The sequence below is a fragment of the Acomys russatus genome, chromosome 8, assembly GCF_903995435.1.
Source record: "Acomys russatus chromosome 8, mAcoRus1.1, whole genome shotgun sequence".
Taxonomy (NCBI): domain Eukaryota; kingdom Metazoa; phylum Chordata; class Mammalia; order Rodentia; family Muridae; genus Acomys; species Acomys russatus.
The window spans coordinates 7,572,109-7,595,158 of NC_067144.1; the positions used below are offsets into that span (position 1 = coordinate 7,572,109).

The following is a 23,050-nucleotide window of genomic DNA, read 5'->3' on the forward strand; positions in this document are numbered from 1 at the left end:
CCTCACCCTCTCTAGGAGCTCTCTCTGGAGTAAACTGTGTATAGAAACTCACAGGCCTGAGCTCCGTGGGATCCCACTCCAGGTACTGGGCAACGTGCAGCATTTGGTTCACAATCTGATCCATCTCCTAGAAAGTATCAGTAGAGAAAATATCAAAGGGGAGAAAAGCAAAGCTTATTTTTCATTTTTTTTTTCTCTCCTCCTCCTCCTCAAAATAAGAGCAAAACTCAAAATCAAGCCTGGTGGGAAAGTGGGCAGGGTGGATGGTGAAGAAAAGCTTGTTCAGTACGGTGGCACCCCACAAGCACAGCAATTTGTTTCTCCCTTGACTACAGTGGCCAGTGGACGGTAGATGCTCACAGTGTGTGACTGTAGCCACAGGCACATAGACCACTTGGAACACTGACTCCAAGCCCCTCCCTCCGCTCATCATTCTGCCCTTTGACCCAAATACCATAGGGAACTTTTTTTTTTTTTTTTTTTTTTTGGTAACTTCTCAAATGCATGTGAAGGTAGGGCTCTCTATCTTTCTTTTCTTTTCCTTCCCCCCCACCCCCCAAACAGGGTTTCTCTGTGTAGCCTTGACTGTCCTGGACTCACTTTGTAGACCCGGCTGGCCTCGAACTCACAGAGATCCGCCTACCTCTGCCTCCCGAGTGCTGGGATTAAAGGCGTGGGCCACCACCGCCTGGTGTCTCTACCATTCTTATCACTTGTTCTCCGTTTCCACACCTTAGCAGCTTGGGGTCTGGCTGTCTGCCTTTGGAGTCAGGTTCACATCCTGTGCTGGTCCTTGCTCAAGCACTATCATCTAGATTTATCTCCACACCTCCTCTTTCCTATGCAATGTAGTCAACCCTGAGCCTAGAACCTGCTGAACAGGAAGTGCACGCAGGCGTATTTCCCTGATGGATTACCCGTTTGGTACCAAGGCCTGTCTCTGCCTAAAACCTTACAGATGTGTCAGATGCTTGTGAGTCAATGACCAGAGCATTGACTGTGCTGGGGAGGTATTTGGGTTCAGTTAGTGTCTTATGTATGAATCCTACCTAAGATGTTCCCTGGGAGATTGTTCTAGGAGATTGTGTGGGCAGCCTGAGGAAAGGTTTGGAAAGTGGTACTTCCCTCAGGTAGAATTTAGTGTTAAGCCAAGCAAGCCACAACTCAACAACTATTTGCTTCTTAAGATATATTTTATATTTGTGTGTGTGTGCTTGCGTGCGTGCGTGCGTGCGTGCGTGTGTGTGTGTGTGTGTGTGTTGCACCTGTGAGTACAGGTTCCTGAAGAGGCCAGAAAAGAGCATCAGATACCCTGGGGGCTGCCATTTCATGTGATTGTGTAGTTGTGCAGTGCAGTGTGCTAGGAACTGAACTTGGGTCCTCTGTAAGAATAGCAATATTTACCCTTAACCCCTGAGTCATCTCTGTGCATACACACACACACACACACACACACACACACACACACACACACACACACACACATACACACACACACGTCTGTGTCTGTCTGTCTATTTGTCTGTCTCTCCATTCCTGTCTTCTTCTCCTCTTCCATCTCACACGGGACTTGAACTTGTGATCCCCTTGCCTCAGCCTCTTGCATGTGAAAACTAGAACGTTCCTCCAAGGGAAATAGCATGCCACAGAAAAACCACAGGGTGGGCCAGTGGATGAGAACAATGAAGTGGGTTGAACTTTTCGATGCAAAAGTCTGTGAGTCTATCGGGGTTCAGGATTCTATAAGGCAATGTGACTTAGAGTCTGAGAATTAGGCTCTACTGTGGGTTGTACAAACAGAATCAGAGTGGTCTGGCTTCAGGAAGAAATAGGTCCCCAGAGTCTACCCTGGCCAGGCCACATCTGGATATTATAAAGTGATGGATGGGCAGGTGTGTTGTGTTGTATTCTATGCTGTGTTTTAATAATGGTGTTGACAAACTGGGACTTGTCCAGGGTGGGCATTTAAAACAGCCTAATGAGAAACACTGGGGAGTGGGGACCCTTCGGTTTTGAGCAGATTTTATATGGGGGTGATAGCAAGTTTCACTAGTCAAGGTCATTATGTAGTTTGGGTTCCCCTTTGTTCTGGTTATCTGCAGAGGGCAGCAGGAAGCTGAGGGATGCAGGCAAGAGACAGTGGGAGGGTGGCCTATTTTTATTTCCTCTTGGGTTGGGGAAGGAGGGCAGACCAGCGTATTGTGTGTTGTCTGGCAAAAAGAAGCCTGGCATGCTGGTGGCGAGCCCTGTCCAGCCCATTCTTAGCGGTAGGACAGCTATTGTGCAGGAGTGGCCTCTTTTGTCACCCAGAGTGTTCATAAAGAAGCTAGGAGCCCACTCGCCAGGGATTCTAGGCGTGAAGTTGAGTCAGAGAACTCATTGGAGGCTTCGTTCAGCCCCCCAACATTATTTTTAAAATATATTCTGGATTCACCCAGTTACCGCCTGCAGTAGGGCTGTCCTGTGCAAGGTTACCATTGCTCTGTGACCTGATTATTTCCTTAGGTCTCCATCTGGTGTACCTCTTATAGCCTGCAGGACGGAGTCTCTAGAACGATCCTTGAGACATGCCAATGTGTCGCTTGTGTTCATGTTCACAACCTTGGATGTCTCGTCAGTCTCTAGAATTTAAGGAATCCCTTTCAAGAGCCAGTAAAGCCTCCGATGCTTGGTGCCCCACCCCTAGCTCATACACAGCATCTGTGGTCTCATCGGTCCTCCACGCTGGCTGTTTTTGTTCGCCCACTCTTCGCTAGCTAGTCCAGTTCCCACTTAACCCTCCAGCATCCCTGGATGCTGCAGGACCATTGCACACAGTGTTCTCGACACTGAAGGCAGATGTCACCTTCTCCAAGTCTCTGTTCCAACGTCCCTTCCACAGGGAGGCCTTCCTTGGCAATCCTTATGAAAGCCACGGCCCCTCCACTGTTTCCTACTTCCTTTATTTCTCTCCTGAGCAAATATCTACCCAACATGTGTGCATGCATATGTATTTATTTTCTACTGTATGTTTTTATTTTGCAGTGCTAGGATTGCATTAAAGTCTTAGGCTAGGCACATGCTCTATCACTGAGCTGTATGCTCCGTCTCACCCTTACTCTTTTTATTTTGAGATAGGTACTACTGATTCTCCTGCCTCAGCTTACTGAGTGCTGGGATTACAGGCGTGCACTACTATGCCCAAATTCACAGGCATCTGATACATTGTTTAATGTCGATGCCTATAGACTTGAACAGAAGCTACATAAGGGAAGGAAACTTGGTCATTTGGCTGCAGAGTAGCACCAGGCATGTAAACCCTCAGTGAGTGGATGCTTATGGTCTGTGAGAGTCTGTGCTTGTTCCATCAAAGACCACACGCCATACCATTGTAACAGCGCTGGGGAGACCATGAAGGTCTCAAGGCAGAGAGAGTTGGCATGGTTCATTGGTCTTGTAGACTTACGTCCTCTGTCCCTCTGTCCCTTTTCCCCTCCTTCCTGCTCTCCTTCCATCTCCACCCTTCTTTTCTTTCTCTGGTTTCAGTCAGTCACACACACTGCAGTCTCAGACCTGCCTATGCATAAGCTCTGGCTGTCAGCCATGACCACAAGGCCTGGGTTCAGGGGCCTCCTTCCTTCTTGGACGGTCCTTTCTAATCTTCCTCCCACTCTCTGGTCCTCACCTGTCCTCACCTCTTTACGGAGGGTGAGGTGAGGTGAGGGTACAAGGCTGGGAACAGATGGGACCACACTCCTAAGCTTGGGCACAGCCAGGAAGCTCGCCAGTAATGGCCCCTCCTCTCTCCTCTTGCCCCGGTCTGGTTGTTTCTCTACTCCCCTCCTCCTGACCCCTGGGCTCCAGCAGGAAACGTCACGGGAAGTCTGTGGACAGGAAAGTTGCACTTGAAGGGAGTCCTGAGATGTCTCCCTAACCCGAGGCTGTAAGGTTCAGAAGAAGGGAAATCCCGAGTGCAGGCTGTACAGGCAGACCCTTTGGGAGGCAGCAGGAAGGGGCTCTGCTCACTCTGCACCCCTTAGCCAGACTGTGCGATTCATGTAGGGACAGAACTGGGCTGCCTGGATACTTCCCCCACTGTACCCCGCTCTCCCCATTCTTTCTCAGACCCCAGGACTTTGTTGAAAGCGGAAAGCTTACCGCTTGGTCCAGGAGCCCGTTCTCATCGGAATCATAGAGGCGAAACATGACTGCAAGAAACACACAGGTCAGGCCCGAGGTGCCCCAGAATCCAGCGTGCGATGACGGTCTGTTACCCCCGTTTTTTAAAAACTTTTTTTTTGATTATTTTAGCTCAGATCTGGTCAACATTGGGGCAAAGGACATTACAGCCAAGGGACAGTATGTGACTTCCTCAGGGAAGAGAGGAAGCAGGGGAGAAGAATGAGGGCTCTGGCTTTTAGCGCGTTCTGTGCAGTGACTCTGTGGCAGACGAGGGTCAGGTCACAAGTGAGATCTCCCGGAGAGCATGCGGATCTTTCTTTCAGTATCACCTGGACAAAATGCAAAACTCACGCCCAACAGCGGGTGGGGGAGAGGCCCCAGGATTACAGTGGGGCCTTCGCCTCCACTGCACACGGAAAGAGTGCAGAGGTGCGCACAGCTGGGAAGTCAAACAGGCTATCTCCCCTTTGGAATCAGTCACCTTCCCTGGAAGATGGAAACTATGGTTTATTTCTGCTAGGGTGATCATAAGAATCAATATCAGCAGCTACAGTAACCAATAGGGCTCAGAGTGCAGAGAGCATTTAAGGTATTATTTCTCTTTATTTTCTTTTATTAGTAAATATTTACCTATGAAGCTCCTTAGGCAGTTGTACTGTTGTTTTTTTAGACAAGGGTCTCTCTCTGTGTAGCCTTGGCTGTCCTGGACTCACTTTGTAGACCAGGCTGGCCTTGAGCTCACAGCGATCCTCCGGCCTCTGTCTCCCGAGTGCTGGGGTTAAGGGTGTGTCCCATCTCTACTGGCTTGGCAGTGGGTACTGTTGTATGCACTTAATCATAGTGACCTAGTCCTTAGTAATGATGACATGAGGTAATTACTGCTGAAAGAGCCACAGGACATTCAAGATGTTGAATTTTTTTTTGAGTTGCCCTTTATCCAAAATGCTGGGAGCCAGAAACATTTCATATTTGGGGTATTTTTGGATTAGAGAGTAATATATATATATATATATATATATATATATATCATTGACCATTGGCCATTACCTAAGTCCAAATACAATATTTAAAAAAAAATTTTTTTTTATGGTTTTTTTCAGACAGGGTTTCTCTGTGTAGCCTTGACTATCCCGGACTCACTTTGTAGACCAGGCTGGCCTCGAACTCACAGCGATCCGCCTGCCTCTGCCTCTCGAGTGCTGGGATTAAAGGCGTGCGCCACCACGCCTGGCTCCTAAATACAATATTATATTTTATTTCTCATACATCTTACAAGCATAGCCTTCAGGAAATTTTATGGAATATTTTTTATGGAATATTTTTTAGTTCATAGAGTCTCAAAAGTGTAAGATTTTGGAGCAAGTGTCATTATGCTGCTGGGAAATATCTTGTTAGCTGCAGGAAGGCAAAGTAGACAAGGAAGATCTAGGAAGGATTGGGACTAAAGACTAAGTGTCCACTGACAAGACATGGGACCCGCCCCATTCACCCAAAACGTAGAGATGATGTGATCTCAAAAACAGTCAGGGCAGGAAGTGAGCTAAGCAGTTCTTCCCTTGCACTCCCGCCCCCCCCCCCCCAATTATGCTGCTCCTCGCAGTTAAGTGCTGCTCTTCTGTGCACCTCCAGTTGGCGCGCCCTGGTTATCTCTCAGCACAGGCTGTCGGGCATACGATGGTCACTCTCCGGGAGTTTTAAATTCCCCGCACCATGTGTATTTTTCCCCAATGGTGTGCACCTGATTAGTGTTTTAAGTTCTTCAGAAGTAGTGTCATAGCCTTCCCAGTCTCTTTGGTTCCTCAGAATATTCTGGCCAGGGGCACACAGGACACACAGTTGCATGATATAAAGACGCTCAGAGCGTCCCGCTGGTTTTGTTCCAGCACAATGGATTCATATGATCCATGTTCAGATATGTCCCTTTTAACCTTCCCACAATTTCTCACATGTTAAACGAGATAACCATATCTGCCTTCCAAGGTTATTATGAGAGTGACAGTAAGTGAGAAGATGGATTAAAAATGCTTAGCAAAGATATATACGGTGCTCAGCTGCAGGGAGGTGCTCTCGCATTGACAGCAGGGAGAATTTCAGGGATGACTGACTTCAGGGATGACTTCCGTGGCATGTGTAGCTCTCAAAGTAGAGACATTTTTCTTGTTTTTATCATTAAAATAAGGGAATGAGTTAGATTGATAGGAGGGAAAACCCCAAACCAAGAAAAATGCTGAATAAATGACCTTACCTACATCAAAGGCTGTGAGGGCCATAATAGCTAAAGGCAGAGAGGGAACCAGAAGCTCAGAGACACCAAGGAGATATAATGAACGATCAGTGACCATGGCTTGGTTGGAAAGTGACCCGCACACTGAGAATCTACAGGTCACTGGGAGATGCGAGTGTTGGCTGCGTGTTTGATAATACTTTGACAGCACCCTATTTGAACGTGGCAGTCGTGTTGTGGTTTCTCTTGAGGACAAGGATGATCTTAGAGGGATGTACTGAACTACTTCCAGATGAAACCACGTGCTCCTAGGCTGTGCTTTGAAACAATCAGCAGCCGAGGGAGCGGCAGGGAGTGAGTGGCTGGAACGAGACCGACAGCGACTTAGTGCGAATGGCGTTCACTGAACTCCGCTCTTACCCACCTCTGAAGTTTCCTCTGCTAAAAAAAAACAACTTAGAATTCCCTTTTTCCTTTCTGTTTGAAAAGCTCAGGCAGAGTCCCACTGACACGAGGGATCTGACACATCCTTCTTGGCAATTACCAGCACGCACGATGCCTAAGACTCAAAGCCCTTCTAACTGTTGGAGATAACTTCCTATTTCACTTTTAACTTTAGCCAGAAGAGAAAAGAAATCTGCTACAGCTGCACCAAATGAGCACTTAAGACTTGCGCCGTGAACACATCCAGCTGATGGGAGAGTTTAAGCTCAGCCAATGGGCAAGCTGTCGGTTGGCCTGGTTTTGGCAGAGTTAACCTTTGGCATACTTCTCTTGGTAATGTTTACGTTTTGTTGATTAGTCTTATTAACAAAATTGTGGCTTTTGCTACAAAAGTTATTTCTTTGCTGCTTCTTAAGTTCCTAAGAGAGGCAAATATAAGATGCACTCTAACAAGGTCCTTTCATTTACTCTACAAAGCAAGCCCGGGCCATCCTGGGACCCTTCTCAAGGCCACAGCCTCGGTCGGCTGAGCCATTACTATGTCTTGAAGGTTTTGCTTTACATTTATTACATTTCTGTGAGACAGGGTCTCACTGTGAAGTCTTGGCTGGCCTTGAGCTTACGTCGTAGACCAGGCTTTCCTTAAATTCAGAGATCCTCCTAAGGCTTGCAGCGTCTGTCCCAGCGTCTAAGCGGGGGGGGGTTTGAAACTGACTTTGAAGCACCACAAAACTGTGCTGAGCTTGTGTAGTGAGTAATGAGCTGCAGCCTAAAGGATGGGTGGGGAGCGGGAAGAAGCCTTCCCAAGACTGAGGCTGATTAGAACTCAAGGGAAAGGAAGAAAAAGAAGGAAGTAAGGAAGGAAGGAAGAGGAAAGAGCAAAGGGATTTCCTGGTATGCAGAAATAGGCCTTTGGTCTCAGCACTCCAGTTACTCAGGCCTGTCTCTAGAAACTCAAAGAAGCTTGGTCTATGTCGTGCAGTCGAGGACAACCAGGACTATATAGACCCTGTCTTTAAAATAATAAAATAAAATAAAATAAAATAAAATAAAATAAGGAAAGGAAAGGAAAAAGAACGGGAGAGAGGATGGGAGTCTCATAGGTATGGGTCCCTTGCTCACAGCAGAGGGGAAGCGCAGATGTTAAATATCTTTTCCTAAAAAGAAAATTATCAAGACAAGGCCAGAGCTTTCTGGTTGGAGGAACCTGGGAAGCTCTACTAGGCAAAGCAATCTTTGGTCCTTGGTAACAACCTCTTTCTCCCAAATGGCCAAGGTCTCAGGTGCCCTTCCAACTTCTATACTGGTGCTGTGTGCTGGGTCGATTCTAGGACGCATTGTTATTCTGCTAGTGAAGGGACAGAGAAAACTCCCCAGGTGTGTAAGAAACACTTACTACGACAAGAACCCCGGGCTTCCCCTTGGAGACCCTAGACAGGTGAGCACTCACATTCTAGCTTATCTTGAGGTCTTCCGGTCTCCATCAGGGACAAGTAACACACGACATCCTTCAGGTACACGACTGGAGGATCTGAGCTTGAGGACAGAGCATCAGGGTCTCCCCATGGCGCTGCAGCCTCTAGGTCTTTAGATGGCGCTAGTGTCTTAGCCGGTTTTGATTCTGAAAGACAAAAGGACCTGCGTGCTAGTAAACATTAACCCTCCTTATGATCCTCCTTATGGTCCTCTTCACGGTTGAGGGGAGATTGTTCTAGAGGTGCTGGAGAGATGGCTCAGAGGTTAAGAGCACTGCACTAACTGCTCTTCCAGAGGTCCTGAGTTCAATTCCCAGCAACCACATGGTGGCTCACAACCATCTGTAATATGATCTGATGTCCTCTTCTGGCCTGCAGGTGTACATGCAGGCAGAGCACTGTATACATAATAATAAGTAAATCTTTTTTAAAAAATCAAGAATGGTATTAACAGATACTACGTAATCTGGCCACAGAAATCCAGTCTCTTGTTATTTGTCTATGACTGGCTTCATTTTGATTCACTTAAGACTTTATTTCCGGGGCTGGAGAGATGGCTCAGCGGTTAAGAGCACTGGATGCTCTTCCAGAGGCCCTGAGTTCAATTCCCAGCAACCACATGGTGGCTCATAGACATTTGTAATGAGATCTGGTGCCCTAGTGTATATGTAATACAGACACACACACACACACACACACACACACACACACAATATATATATATATATATATATGACTTTATTTCCTTGCAGAAAGCTTATTCATTCTCTGAATTTTCAGGAAGATGACAGTGAGTGAGTCCTGGAGATGACAGGTGAGCAGGTAAATGTCATGTGCCATATTGCCACAAACACATAATTTGCAGACATAATCCTGAATGGGCTTTTACCACATTCAACCCCTTTCTTAGTAGGGAACTGAGGAAGCCTCGAGTGAATGTGACCTCTCCAGTGAATATACATCCATGAGCCAGCCATGTCAAGGACCAATGTCTCACACCCATGGCAGTGGCAAAGCCTTCTCCAGGTGAGGCTCAGAGAGCTGGCAAAGGCTTCTGGTTCCTCTATGAAGGATGCTAATGTGCAGGACATGATCTCTGTATCCCTCCAACCATGTTTACTGCTTGAAGGCCACTCCCTTACAGAGATTGCTTCAGCTGGGCTAGTGTCTCCTTGTGTATCTGATGTAATGACCCCACCTCCCCGATCAGCTGTGCCTCCCTGTTCAAGTGTATATAATAAGCATTCTGCTGAACTTCCAGGTGCTGCGGCTTCTCCTTCAGAGGCTAGACAGCCTAATCCCGCCTTTTCTGCATCTTTGTATCTGCCATTTCTTTCATTTTTAGTCCCTCACTATCTCAGGTAGGTCAGTCCCTGGAGTCACGCAAAGACGCGGTATCTCATAATTTTCTTCTGTAAATAGACACATCAGATGAAGGGATTGATATTTGAGAGAAAAACTCTATTGACAATTAACCCAGTTTTAGAAACTAGGAACCTTTTGTTTTGTTTTTGTTTTTGTTTTGATACAGGGTTTCTCTGTGTACCCTAGCCATCCTGGACTCACTTTGTAGACCAAGCTGGCTTCGAACTCATAGGGATCCACCTGCCTCTGCCTCCCTGAGTGCTGGGATTAAAGGCATGCGCCACCATGCCTGGCTACTTTGCTCCTTCTTCCCTCAGCCTTGCTGCTTTCATACCCATCTGAAACCCTCTCATACCAAGTAAGATGTACAACACATGTGAAACACTGACTGTGGCATGAACACAAGTCAGCCAGTGGGCAAACCAATGTAGGCACGTGATGCCAGCAAGCACTAAGTGCTGACGACACGGACAGAGATGGAGGCAGCCTCCCTCGCAGTGCTGCTGGAGAAGGGCAGTATTTACCCCCATGCTATTCAGTGGACCAAAGAGCTATGCAACGGGAGGGAGCATTCCACCTCAAGACGGCAGAGTTGAGAGAGAAGAAAGCCTGCCCGTCCTGCTGTTTGGGTGGTGAGTTAAAAAGGAGTCAGCTGTCATTCAGGCTGACCATAGAGGAGACAAGGCTTGCCCTGTCTCTTACAGAGGGCCCATGAGGAGACCGAGATGGGGCCTACAAAACACAGAAAGGAAGCCCCAGCCAGCCACGTGTCTCAGAGGACCAAATGTTTGAAGGTAATTTCCTATTGGACAAGGCACTCCAGAGCTGCAAGAAGACATAACCTCTATTCAAGAAGGGCAGAGAGCCTCTGAGGTGGCAAGGAGAGATAAAAGAAATAATTTGAATGAGATCACACCAGAAATAGTGAAATGGGGAAGTTGGGATGGAATTAATTTTGCAACCAAACTATTAGAATCATCCCTGGAAGAAATGCTATGGAAATTCTTAACAATAATGTGGATGATGAATGAGAGCATGGTCCTTTGCACTGGGGAGTCCCCCATACCCCCAGATTACTGCTGTGTGCTCAGGTTATCCATCCATCAAAACATCATCAATGGCTTCCGCTTTGTCTCCATCACAGAGTGACATGGGACCCACTTGCTACCCCACTATCACACCTGATTCAACTAGTACCTGGGCAGAAGACAGGAAGCAAACATTTACAGGACATTATCTTTCAAGTCAAGCCCCGGAGAATATGGGAGGCAAGTGAGAGGTGAGATGCCCCCCCAGGAGGGCCACATCTCAGCTCTTGCAAGAAGTTTCCACGTTCTACCGAGGAAGGGGTCTCTGGCAGATGCTGGCATTCTCTGTGACTTGAGGAGGAGGTGGGAGTCTGGAGCCTAGGAGCCACACAGACAGGGATCCAGACGAGATATCTAGAAAGCCCTCACAGAAGCAATGGAACCACCTACAGTTCTTCAGCTGAGTGCTGAGCAGTCCTCTCTGGTGAGGAAACTGCTTGAGACTGGGGGAGGAGGAGGGGTGGCTTGGGGCCAGGTAGGGGAAGATGCAGGATTAGAGGGACAAACTGTGGACTGCAAAGAAAAGTCAGGACTAAAGGTTGTTCGTTCTCACCAATGGGGAAGAAGCCCTTGGAACCCACAGGTTACTAGTAGAGTTCAATTCCCAGCAACCACATGGCGCTCATAACCATCTATAACAGGATCCGATGCCCTCTTCTGCCATGCAGTTGCACATGCAGATAGAGCACCCATCTACGTATACATAAATAAAACAATTAAAAAAAAAAAAAAGAAGGGTTGGGGATTTAGCTCAGTGGTAGAGTGCTTGCCTAGCAAGTGCTAAGGCCCTAAGTTCGGTTCTCAGCTCTGCAAAATAATAATAATAATAATAATAATAATAATAATAATAATAATAATAGTAAAATAAAGAGAATCCTACCTAACCCATTAAAGAAGACCAGCATTATAGATGCAGAAGCTGCACAGTGTTAATTAATATATAAGTAGAAGTTAGCGGAGACTTAATGAAGAGACACCCTGTGTTAAAGGATCGGACTCTCTGCGTTAAGATACCCAGTTCTTTCTTATTGTGAGTTCAGCGGCTTTCTAAGATGCGATAGCAAAGATCAGCCACAAAACAAACAAACAAACAAAAACAAACCACACTGAACTAAATTGCATAAAAATTAAGAAATGTTGGAGATATGGCTAAGAGCAGTTGCTATTCCTACAGAGGACACAGGTTTCATTCCTAACACTCACATGGTGGCTCGCGACCACCATAACGTCGTTACAGGAGATCTAAGCTCTCTTCTGATCTCATAGGCATCAGGTCTGAAAGTGGTGCATGCGCATATATGCAGGGTGACGTGCTTGGAATCAAAGTGTGCACAGTACCTGCTCGCTTACCCAGCATCCCATTACAGACTGTTTACCCAAGGGGGATGGTGCTGGGTGTGGTGGTGCACACCTTTAATCTCAGCACTCTAGAGGCAGAGGCAGGCGGATCTCCGTGAGTTCAAAGCCAACCTGGTCTACAAAGTGAGTCCAGGACCGCCAAGGCTACATATATAAACCCTGTCTCAAAAGACAACAAACAAACAAACAAACATAAAAGAAGTTCTCCCTACAAAGACTTATGAAAGAATATTTACAGCAAGTTTGTTTGTTCTAATTGCAAACTGGAAACTAACCAAACGTCCCTGTCCCAACAGGTGAGATAATCATGCAAACTATATGTTAGGGTACTAATTAAAAATCAAACTATGTTGATTATTAATACAAGTGGCTGGATATAAAAATGACCATGCCCAACAAAACAAGCAAGAGCAAAGGAAGTAACAACTTCCTGATTCTGTTCGCACAGAGTCTGGACGATTCAGTGACATGCATAGTGACAGAAGGCAGGTCACAGGGTTTGTGGGGTGGGCAGGCCCAGACAAAGGACTCTCTAAGAAGTCTCTGAGAGATGGTGGGTATGCTCATCTTCCTGGGATCCAACCAGCTTCTACAGATGCCTGCATACTTTGGAAGTTTTTGATTTACACTTCGGTAATTTATTTTATGTCGACTACATTTTAACTGAGCGATGTGAGGACGGTGCTATATTTTTTTTCCTGAAGATGGTTGGGTCACTAAAGTTCTGGATGGGTTGTGAGGCACAGTTATAGTTTATGACAAGGGTTAGTTTACTCCTTCATGGAGCGGCTCTAATCCAGGAAGCCCAGCTCTGATCCAGGAGGCCTGACCCTGATCCAGGAGGCCTGGACCCTGATCCAGGAGGCCTGACCCTGATCCAAAAGGCCTGGACCCTGATCCCTGATCCAGGAGGCCTGACCCTGATCCAGGAGGCCCAGCTCTGATCCAGGAGGCCTGGCTCTAGCCTCCAGTTACCCGATACATCCCTCAGGGACTGAGACAAATGGCCTCTTGTACACCACAGTGGCTCTCACCCAGTGCCCTGTTGTAAGCCCCTTCACTGAAGGCAGGGTGCCCCTGCCCACTCTGCCTTAGCTCATAGTCAACTGGCCAATGTGGCAGAGGGGAGAGCTTTGGGACACTAGCACTGGGCATGCACTAAATGGTGTGTGACTTGCTCAGGTGGGTCTATTCTCCAGACTCAACCTCTTTTTGCTTAAACATGTTAAAAGAGGTCATGGCATTAAAACTGACATTTACCCCAAGCCTTGAATAACAGGGATGTTTGTAACAATAATGTTAAGTGAAAAAAAAAAACCCACCACAAATCTAACTTCAAGTTGTATATGGTTTGCTCCCAATTATGTAAGAAACCTATTCAAAAAGATCTATGAGATCATACACATGTAATTGCAAAGACGGTTGGATTTGCTTTTCTTTTTTTAAAGATGAAATTTTTGTTTTTAGGTCAGCTAAGGTTTATAGCAAAACTAGCGGGAGGTACAGAGATTTCATTCACATACCTTGCGGTTCCCCATGTACATAGCTATCTTTACATATGATCTTGTCATGCGCACACTACAAGAGTTCTGTATTTGTTGTAACTGGTAGCCCTGCATTGACCTATCGTTATCACCTGCCCACAGTAGTGGTCACTCTTGGAACTGTGTATCCCATGGGTACCACCCAAGGATGAGGACAGATGGTAGCATCAGTGTAGCATCGTGCAGAGGAATCTTACCACTCTGAAGTTCCTTTGCTCTTGGCTATTCATCTCCTCACTCTGGACCCAGTCAACCACTAATATTTAATATCGTTATTGTTTTCTGTTTCTCTCTTTTTGGAGGACTTAGGGGTTACTCTTCAAATTGTCTACAATGAGAGTATACTATTTTTGTAGCTGGGAAAGCAAAAACAAAACAAGGTATTTCCTTCAGATCTTCAATATTGTGTCTTGGTGAAAAAAAATCTCAACAGGCTAAGAAAGCAAATAAAAACCCAAGAACCAAAATTCTTCCTTTTCATATCCTGAGCTGACGCAGTGACAATGACTCTGGGGGTTTTGAGCCAATGCTTGCATTCTGTGAGAAACCCTTTCTCCTGTCCTGCTCTGAGAGGGAATGACTTCAGGTGGGTTGTGCTGTATCTGAGCCTAGAAAGCAGTGTGATTGGTGGACACCATGCCAGTCATAGCCTGATATCTTCTGGCATCTACTTGAACAATAGGATAAGGTTGGGGTTTCCCACAGATGGCCAGGTCACAAGTAAGTCCAGGACTTGCTTTTTGTAGGAAGGGCCTCTGTATGAAGCTCCTGCCTGGTCCTAAGTCTTTTTTATGTAATCAAGAGCATTAATTAAACCATCTATTAAAGAAGACCTAGCAGGAAATGGATTATTCTTTAAATCTCCAGTTTAAACATATGAAAGAAATTACGTATCTCTCTGGGCCTTTTCATGATTTAGCCTGTAGGGCCTGTTGTTTTTCCTTCATCATAAGTAGGCAAAATGGCATATGATGAATCGCTTTTCCAGGAGGAAGTCTATGGAAGTTTCCCTCTGAGATTCAGAATGATGGAGCTGCCGTGAGTGAGCAGGGCCACGGCCATCTCCACCACCTTCACTGTTGAGCTAGCCTCAAGTATCACCTGGCTTCCCCTTTGTGAGTTCCTTATGGTCACGCTTCAGCCAGCAAAACAAACTCTGCCATATTATTTTGGGCCATAAGGCATAGAACGCAACCTGAATGTTCCTCTGGAAACCCCAAGTGCCCAGGTGAGCAGTTGGGACAGCATGCTTCCTTCCTGGGAGTTTAAAAGTCTCAAAGCCTTGCTCTTCTCTTCATGCTGGGAGAAAGTGTGTGTGCGTGTGTGTGTGTGTGTGTGTGTGTGTGTGTGTGTGTGTGAATTTGCTCCTTTACTCCATATGAGATCTGAGACATATGCCTTAAATTCATTATCCACAGGGCCCTACAGCAGGAGAGCTGATGCAATGCTGGCGGGAATGAGTCAACAAGTTTGAAGAGTCTTGCCCTCCAGCTCTCACCAGCGATATCAAGAAAGCCCTTGTGTTTGGGGAGCTTCACAGGCTGCCTTGATAGCCTTCCATTTCTGCAGCATAGTCTCCTTTCCATGTGGAGCGTTATTTTCCTCTTCTCCCTCTCCCAGGCTCTCGTCCTCTCCCTCTGTTTTTTATTGCTTTTAATTATGCATTGTGTGTGTTCCTGTATGTGGACATGTGCTCATGAGTGTGTGTGTGTGTGTGTGTGTGTGTGTGTGTGTGTGTGTGTGTGTGTGCGCGCCTCTTCTGGCCTCTGATCCCCTGGAGCCCGGGTACAGCCACCTGATGTGGGTGGTGGAAGGGAACTCAGGCCCTCTAGAAGAGCAGCAAGTGCTCTTAACGGCTGAGCCATCTCTGTAGTCCTTCCATCTTCTTTGTAGGTGGAGTCTCCATGTTGACTAGGCTGGCTTTGAACTCAGGGGCTCAAGTGATCCTCTGACCTTTGCCTCCTGAAAAGTTGGAACTACAGCATGCAGCTCCACAGTGAATTTAACAACAACAACAACAACAACAACAACACCATTACCAAAACAACCAACAACATCAACATCAATATCAGCAATAATGAACCCAAACTAACTAACCTACCAGCTCTTCTGTCAAACACTGAAAGCTTTATAAGGCTTCCAGTTTCCCTCTTGGGAGCAGAAGAGGGCATCAGATCACATTACAGATGGTTATGAACCACCATGTGGGTGCTGGGAATTGAACTCAGGACCTCTGGAAGAGCAGGCAGCACTCTCAACCACTGAGCCATCTCTCCAGCCCCAAGATCCAGATTCTTAACTAGAAAGTTCTATTGCCTGATGCAGTTTAGGTGGGCAGTGAGCTGGACACTTTCGTTAGACAGGAAAGCAAATGTCAAGGATGGTGAGTATTGGTCCTTCCGGTACCTGGGTCTGCCAAGAGCACCGGAAGATGACTTCTCTGCATGTATGTCTGTGTACCATTTGCATGCCTGGTGCTTATGGAGGCAAGAAGGGAGAATCAGAAAGTCACAGACTCTTGTAAACCGTCATGATGGTGCTAGGATTCTGACCTGGGTCCTTAGCAAGAGCAGCCAGTGTTCTTAACTGCTGGGTCACTTCTCCATTCCCCCATGTTTATTTTTTTGTTGGCCAGCCAGGACATATTCCTACATATCTGCCCTACCCTCTCCAATCATCCATTGGTAAAATGTAGAATCGTGCATGCTTTTGCCCGAGAGCCAGATCTTGGTGCTGAGACTCTCACACCCAAGTCTCTTGTGAGGGCTCCTCCTTACCCCATAACAAGCAACTTGTCAGAAGTAAACATCTGCCAACCTGTCCCAAGTCTTGATCTGTTCTGTTGCAGGGCAGGAGGGTTAAGGATCTTTACCGAGCTTTAGAATCCCTCAACTATATGGGTAAAAAACAGGTGGACAAGTAGTCCCTCCTCCCCAAAGTCTCATGTCCCAATATCTTACCAGTGTCTGGAGCGCAGGCCTCATCTGCTTTGGCAGCATTATCCGCATTATAATCTAGGGAACAAAACGAAGACATAAAGGCCAGTCCGTGCCCTCCAGACTCTTAGAGGGGCGTATGGGGAGCTTTTCCATGGGCCCTGTAGGTTGTGTTTATGTCCCAGGATTATTGTCAGCTTGACTCGCACTCTCTGAAACTCCAGTAAGAAAATGGCCATCACTTCCGGTCCTCTGACAGTCCCTGGTTAGTGCTAACTGGGATATGGGCTCCTATCAGGGACCGACGCCTTCCTGAAAGGCTCTTATTTTTCTACCATGTTAGTTTGTGGCCCCTCTTGCCCCATTCTATTCTTTGACTCTGAGTGACAGAATTGCCTTCTTTTTATTCCTCTTGCTGAAGGACTCACCAGGCACAGGTTCCTGTGAGAGTCTAGAAAGTGAGGGGTCTGACCCCTTAGCCTCCCCTCCTGCTTCCTCTTTAAGGAAGTTACTCTACTCAGGTGCCCCTTTAGTGCTCTGCCTGTGCCTGTTGCCAAGGGTTATAGCTGTTCAGCATCCTCCCATCTTGGGGAAATCTGGTCCTTGTACCTGAGACATTGGGCTCACTACTGCTGGCCCCCTCCTTTGGGTGGTCAGGTGTCTCCTGTCTGGGCTTCTGGCTGAAGGCCAGGAAGAGGTGTGTGCTCAGTGGCTGAGGAAGGTCCACCTCCAGGTATGCCCTCATGAACAGCTTGAAGACATCATAGCTAATCGGCTGAGGAGGGCAAGAAGAGAGAAGTCAATAGAAGGAAGGGAGTGGACAGGATGGGGAAAGAAAGGGAACAGGGTGTGATGTCAGGTGAGGCAGGCAGCGTGGAAGTGAAGGGGTTGGTGAGGGATGAAACAAAAAGGCAAGGAGGAGACGGAGAGTCTGAGGGACAGGGAAGAGGAGGCGGGACACAGACAGAGAAAACATGGTGGCTGGCCATCAGACACAGAAAGAAATAGAGTATGGTTTGGTCTAAGTTTGGATTAGGTGTAGGGGTGATAACTTTCCCAAGGCTCAGAGACTACTGAGAAAGAAGAGGCAGACAGATTCTAAGAGTCAGACGGTGGGGTGGACTAGAGTACAACAGTGCTCTCCTGACATTACAGGACTGCTCCCTTCAGTGGCTCAGCAGCCGTGCTTGCCCACACAAGACCTGCGTGGGATCAAGGCAGTTAATGTCACAGAACGGAGAGGAGATGGACCCGTATGTCCTCACTCCTAGCTGAGGAGGTATGGAAAGTTGTTGGCTTGCCAGTGGGTAAGAATCAGTTTTCACCAAGGGTGTGGTCCCTGGTAGGTCTAGCTAGCTTTGGTGGATGGTCTTACAGCTGTGAGTACATGGGCATCAGGAGCTGACCGTAGTGGGCCACCAAGCAAAAGAGGATGTTATGTTTGAAAGGAGAGGGGGTGGGGATGGGGGTAGGGGTGGGAGGGTGGGGTGAGGGCAGGAAGTCGGGGTGGATCTCAAAGGAGTTAGTGGGAGGAGTCGGCAGTGAATATGATCAAAACACATCATACATAAGTGTGAAGTTCTCAGAGGGTTAACCAGCCACATATATAAAAAGTGGGGCTCATAAATAGTGAGCTGTGGGGATCTGCCTTTGTCCAGGCCCATGCGAAAGTCATGGGTCTACGGAGCAAGGACTCAGCCAGTGCTCAGAAATTCAGGTTAAGATGAAAAAACAATGCAGTAGAAAACAGGATGGAAAGAGAGGTTCTTTTGTGCTTGTCATGTTTTTTTTTTTTCTCCTTTTCTGATTTTCAGGTCTCAGAAAGTGGAAGAGATAGGAGTAAAGGACGGGTTCCAGCCTACACTGCTTACATAGCTCTCGTTTTCTCTCGACAGATCCTAAGATGGAAAGCAATCGTGTGTGTCTGGCTTAGCTGTGCCCCAACACAAATCGTTGTGACAGCTGTAGGTGTCAAGGGGAAGAGGAAGAAGCTAAGGACAGAAGGTGGAACCAAGGGGGCGTGGCAAAAAGTAGACCCTGTCCCTGTCGTGTGTCTCTCTCAGTGCTGCCTGGCATCTGGTCCAAGGCTTTGAGCATCTTCACCCTCAGCAAACACTGACCTACGGTAGCAACAACAGTTTGCTGTGAGTCGTCGCTGACTGGTGCGTTCATGGCGTTGGAGCTTCATGGAATCACAGATGCTCCTGGAAGCCATTTGATGAAGCGCTGCCCCAGAGCTGCTGTGCTGGCTTCTGTACATCAATCACAACAGCCAGGAGGGCAGAACTCCATTTTTGGAAGTCTACTTGGTGCTCTCTGGAAAATGCTGATAGCATTCGGCCCCTTTCATGTTCTGGGGATTCAGCAAGCCTTCCCAGAGCCAGGAGCCAACTTGCGTGTGTGGAGTCAGGTGTGGGCTCCATCGGGGACCTGCAACCAACCTCTGCTCAGTCCAGGGTGCTCCATAGATCGTGTTTGCAGTGTGCAAGAAGCCCACTGCGGTTGGACACAGATTATTTGCCTCCTATTTATTCATTCACTCACTCACTCACTTACTCATTTTCCAGATTAAAAGAACCCAGCACAGGGTTGATTGACATTTATCGTGACAGTTATCCAGCTCTCTGTGTTCCTTTTCTGTCCCGAGCCTTGGAGTCTCTGCTGCGCATTCTCTCTCTTTCTCTCCTGTACTGTCACCCCAGACCATCCTTTCTGCACACATCCTCTGCCTTTCCCAGGACACAGCAACCTCCCCTTTCCAGGTGTCACTCACTCCCTGGGACCCCCGCTTCTGGCCTCACTGTCTCCGACAGCATCCTCCATCACTGGTTTGTTTTTCACCTATAAGCACCTTCCTCACCTTTGATTTCTCCAGAGACCACACCGGCCTTCCTTTTCCCTGTGCTCCGTTCTGCTTGGCTTCCAGCCTGTTGCTTGTGAACCTGGTTCCTGAGAGGTCCTAAGCATCCTTGTCTTTTTGTTGACATCCTCTTCTCAGCTCTCTGAGGAAATCTTACCCTCTCCTCTTGAAGGTATTTTCCACACTCTGAGTTTATTTCCATGCTTCTCATTCCCTATTTTGATTCAATACAATCTCTGCTAATGACGTTGTTGTTTATTTATTTTTATTTCAAATGCTCTTTTGCGTTACCTTTTTGTACTACTTTAACTGACGAGCCCTGGTTTAACCTACAGTTTTGATAGCACCAAATGGAAACTATCAGAATGAAATGTTTTCGAAAAAGGAGGTGTTAAAAAGAAAGTTTAGTGGCTGGCGGTGGTGGCGGACATCTTTAATCCCAGCACTTGGGAGGCAGAGGCAGGTGGATCTCTGTGCGTTCGAGGCCAGCCTGGTCTACAGAGAGAGAGTTCCAGAACAGCCAGGGCTAAGTAGAGAGACTCTGTCTCAAAAGACAAAACAACCAACCAACCAACCAACCAACCAGCCAACCAAAACCAAAACAGATAAATAAGATCTATCAAATGTGGTAGAACACGCCCCCCCAAAAAAACCCAAATAAAACCAACAAATCCAAAAGGTGGCTTAGGAAGATCAGTGTGTGAAGTGCCTAGGCATGACAGGTTGACTTTTCCCAAAGCACAACTGTGAGAAAATTGATTTCCTGCTCAAAACATTTCCATGGCTTCTAATTGCCAATGAGGGCTGAGAGCTGCATATGCTTGACTGATCTGCCTATGGGAGTGCTGAGAGCACATATGCTTGACCGATCTCCTGTATTATATGAGAGAATGTGCATACAGAGAAAAAACTCGGATGAACCCACGGGATTATAAGTAGGAGCTTAAATATATATTAATATATAAACAGTGTTGCTATAGTCCAGTCAGTTCTTATGCTCTTTCTGGGGCCTTTGGGATTCAGAACCTTCTCTGTAATTCCACTCCAGCCTAGATGTGGAGCCACTGCAAACTCTTAGCCCACCTGCAACTTCTCTTGTGATCTGTTATGTGCAACTGTTTACACAGTTCGTTTGTTCTTTCCTGTGCAAGCTCCACAACCCAGTTCTTTCTTAAACTATTAGGGATGTATCAAAGCTCAACCCAGGGGTCACCTCTGCCTGAAACCTGGGGGGAATTTCCTGTAACCCATTTTATGTAATTTGCACTCTGGTTCCCGCCCTGTGAATTTCATGGTTTGCTGTTCTGGGTTAACAAAGCTAGTCTTACATGCTCTCAGTCTCGAGCCAGAGTTCCTGGATGATAATGAGAAAATCTCATTTCATTTCTGTCTCTTGAACTACTCATTTAAAAATATTTCCTGATATATATTTGAATGGATATTGGCTTCCCAATATGGTCTCATGTCTGGCCCATGTTTGTCATTAATTATTGTGGGGTCCAAATATGTATATATGGGTATATGGCGGAGGGGGGGGGAGGCGGGGAGAGAGAGAGACAGAGACACAGAGAGAGAAGAGGAGGAGAGACACACAGAGACAGAGACAGAGAGAGACAGAGAGGCAGAGAGAGAGACAGAGAAGAGAGAGACAGAGAAGAGAAGAGAAGAAAAGAGAAGAGAGGGAGAGAGACAGAGACACACACGGAGAGACAGAGAGACACAGAGAGAGGGACAGGAGAGGGAGAGGGAGATGCAGTCCAGCCTCTGAGGAGCAGGCACAGTGTTGGCCCCCAACGGAGCACACTCCCTGAGGCAGAGGCTCAGTGTTCTATATATACAGTTAAAGGTACTGGAAGGGCTGTACTATATGGTCAGCAGTGCTGAGTGCCACAGGATGAGAGCAGTCCCAACGCTGTGAGCGAATTCATGTCTACTCATGTGCGATCCAAGGCCAGCATCCTCTAGAAACTGCAAAGGCCTAGAGTCAACATAGAACATTCAAATCAGAGAAATCCTTGAAGGGCCTGGGTCTTCTATGGCCCTGGTGCTTAGGACATCCAGAGACTTGTCCTGGACCACTAGAGGTAGGATGAACTAGAAGTCAGATCTCTGGATGCCTATGGTTTCTGTCACAGGTCTCTGGGCTGGTGTGGTGCTTCTAGGCATCCCCTCCAGGCACTGCAAGTTCAGTGAGTGAGGGAAAGTGACTGTGTGCTCCTGTAAAGGTAATGTATAGGTTAGAAAGTTCCATACAAGCACCGTCTAAGAACAGTGCCTGCCTAGTAAGTGTTTAGTGGGTGACCACGTTGGGGTGGGGCGAGTTTTAGATCCGAACTAGACACCAGCCGTTAGGAAGCACACTGGTAAGAAACCATCACGGTCATCAGGCATCTTCATCATTTGTGTCCTCTCAGGAGCTGCGCATCCATGAAGCAACCAACCAGGCGGTTATTACAGCTGTAAGCCGTTTTGACAGGGCCTGGTAATTCCGATTCAGGTCTACAACGGAGGCGAGATGTCGGGGGAACCTTTTGTGCTCCAGGCATGAGACAACAGAGCGAGGTAGGGCTAGTAGGGCTACATCCCATGTCTGAAAAGCCAGCCCTAGGTCATGCATCCCTCTGAGCTAGAACTTGTGCTCTGTGTGTCTGAGTACCATTGAGTCACTACCTCCCTCCCACATGGAATTTTCCTACTCTCTAGCTATCACCATTGCTCTTCTCTCCAGAGGATGATCACTTAGTGATGAAGGCAAGGACACTTGTTCATCATGGCCAGACCAGCTACTCTGCAAATTTCCATTTCCCATTCTAGCTTCTTCAGCAACCTACCCCTGGCCACAGCTAACTCCTTTTTCACTAAGACATTTTAGCTACGGGAAGCCATCACGCTCAATGGCACTCTTGTTGTTTTTCTGACCCACATGCCACTGACATTACACCTACCAGAAGTCAGAGTGGCAGGGTGGGGGAGGAGGTGAGAGGGCCAATCCTGAGGGGTGTGAGGGCATCTGCATGCTCATGATAGACTAGCTTCCTGCTTCTCAAAGCTCCTGTTGGCCTTCACACCCCTGGTGGCCCTGATCAAACTGCTCCCCTCCCACACATCAGCCCCCAGGCAGACAGGCTGATTACCAGCACCCCCTGCCAGCCTTTGTTCCCTGGTTTTGGAGTCGGAGGTGGGAGGTGTGGGGCAGTTAGTTCTTTGCAGCTCTGCATGGCTTCTCCTCAGGAATGCTCTTTGAAGTGGTGTGTTCTCTTTCTGTTCTGTCAACCCTGCCTCCTCCTACTTCTTTCTTCCAGTGATTTGGTGTTTTATGCCAAGCCCTTCTCAGGGGGCACCATGAGAGAACACAGTCTCTGTTCCTGGCAGCCAGTGGAGCAAACCTTGGCTCAGGTTTGTTGAGTGAATGACAGTGTAAGTAAGTGAGTGGCAGCCTCCTCCCTAGTTACTTTTGCTGAGGTGTCACTTTCCCTCCTCAGTAAGTCTCCATAAAATGAGCTATGAGCAGGGGAAAGGGAGGAGGCTATAAGGCAGTCAGGGGAGGGAGATAGATGGGAAGAAATAAAATGCCCTGTCCAGTACTCAATGTTT

General features: G+C 47.3%; 1 protein-coding gene across 3 annotated transcripts in view; it reads right to left on the bottom strand.

Moving 5' to 3' along the window:
- Positions 1 to 23,050, bottom strand: part of Dgkg (diacylglycerol kinase gamma) — a 156,074-nt gene that overhangs the window by 118,533 nt on the left and 14,491 nt on the right. For 2 of the 3 annotated variants that reach the window (XM_051150760.1, XM_051150759.1), the window contains exons 3-7: positions 17,206 to 17,371; positions 16,621 to 16,674; positions 8,280 to 8,450; positions 4,138 to 4,187; positions 53 to 127 (exon numbers count right to left, since the gene is read on the bottom strand). In XM_051150760.1, coding sequence (XP_051006717.1) covers positions 53 to 127; positions 4,138 to 4,187; positions 8,280 to 8,450; positions 16,621 to 16,674; positions 17,206 to 17,371 — 516 coding nt within the window. The remainder of the gene's footprint in view (positions 1 to 52; positions 128 to 4,137; positions 4,188 to 8,279; positions 8,451 to 16,620; positions 16,675 to 17,205; positions 17,372 to 23,050) is intronic. The other variant, XM_051150761.1, reaches the window with a different exon arrangement.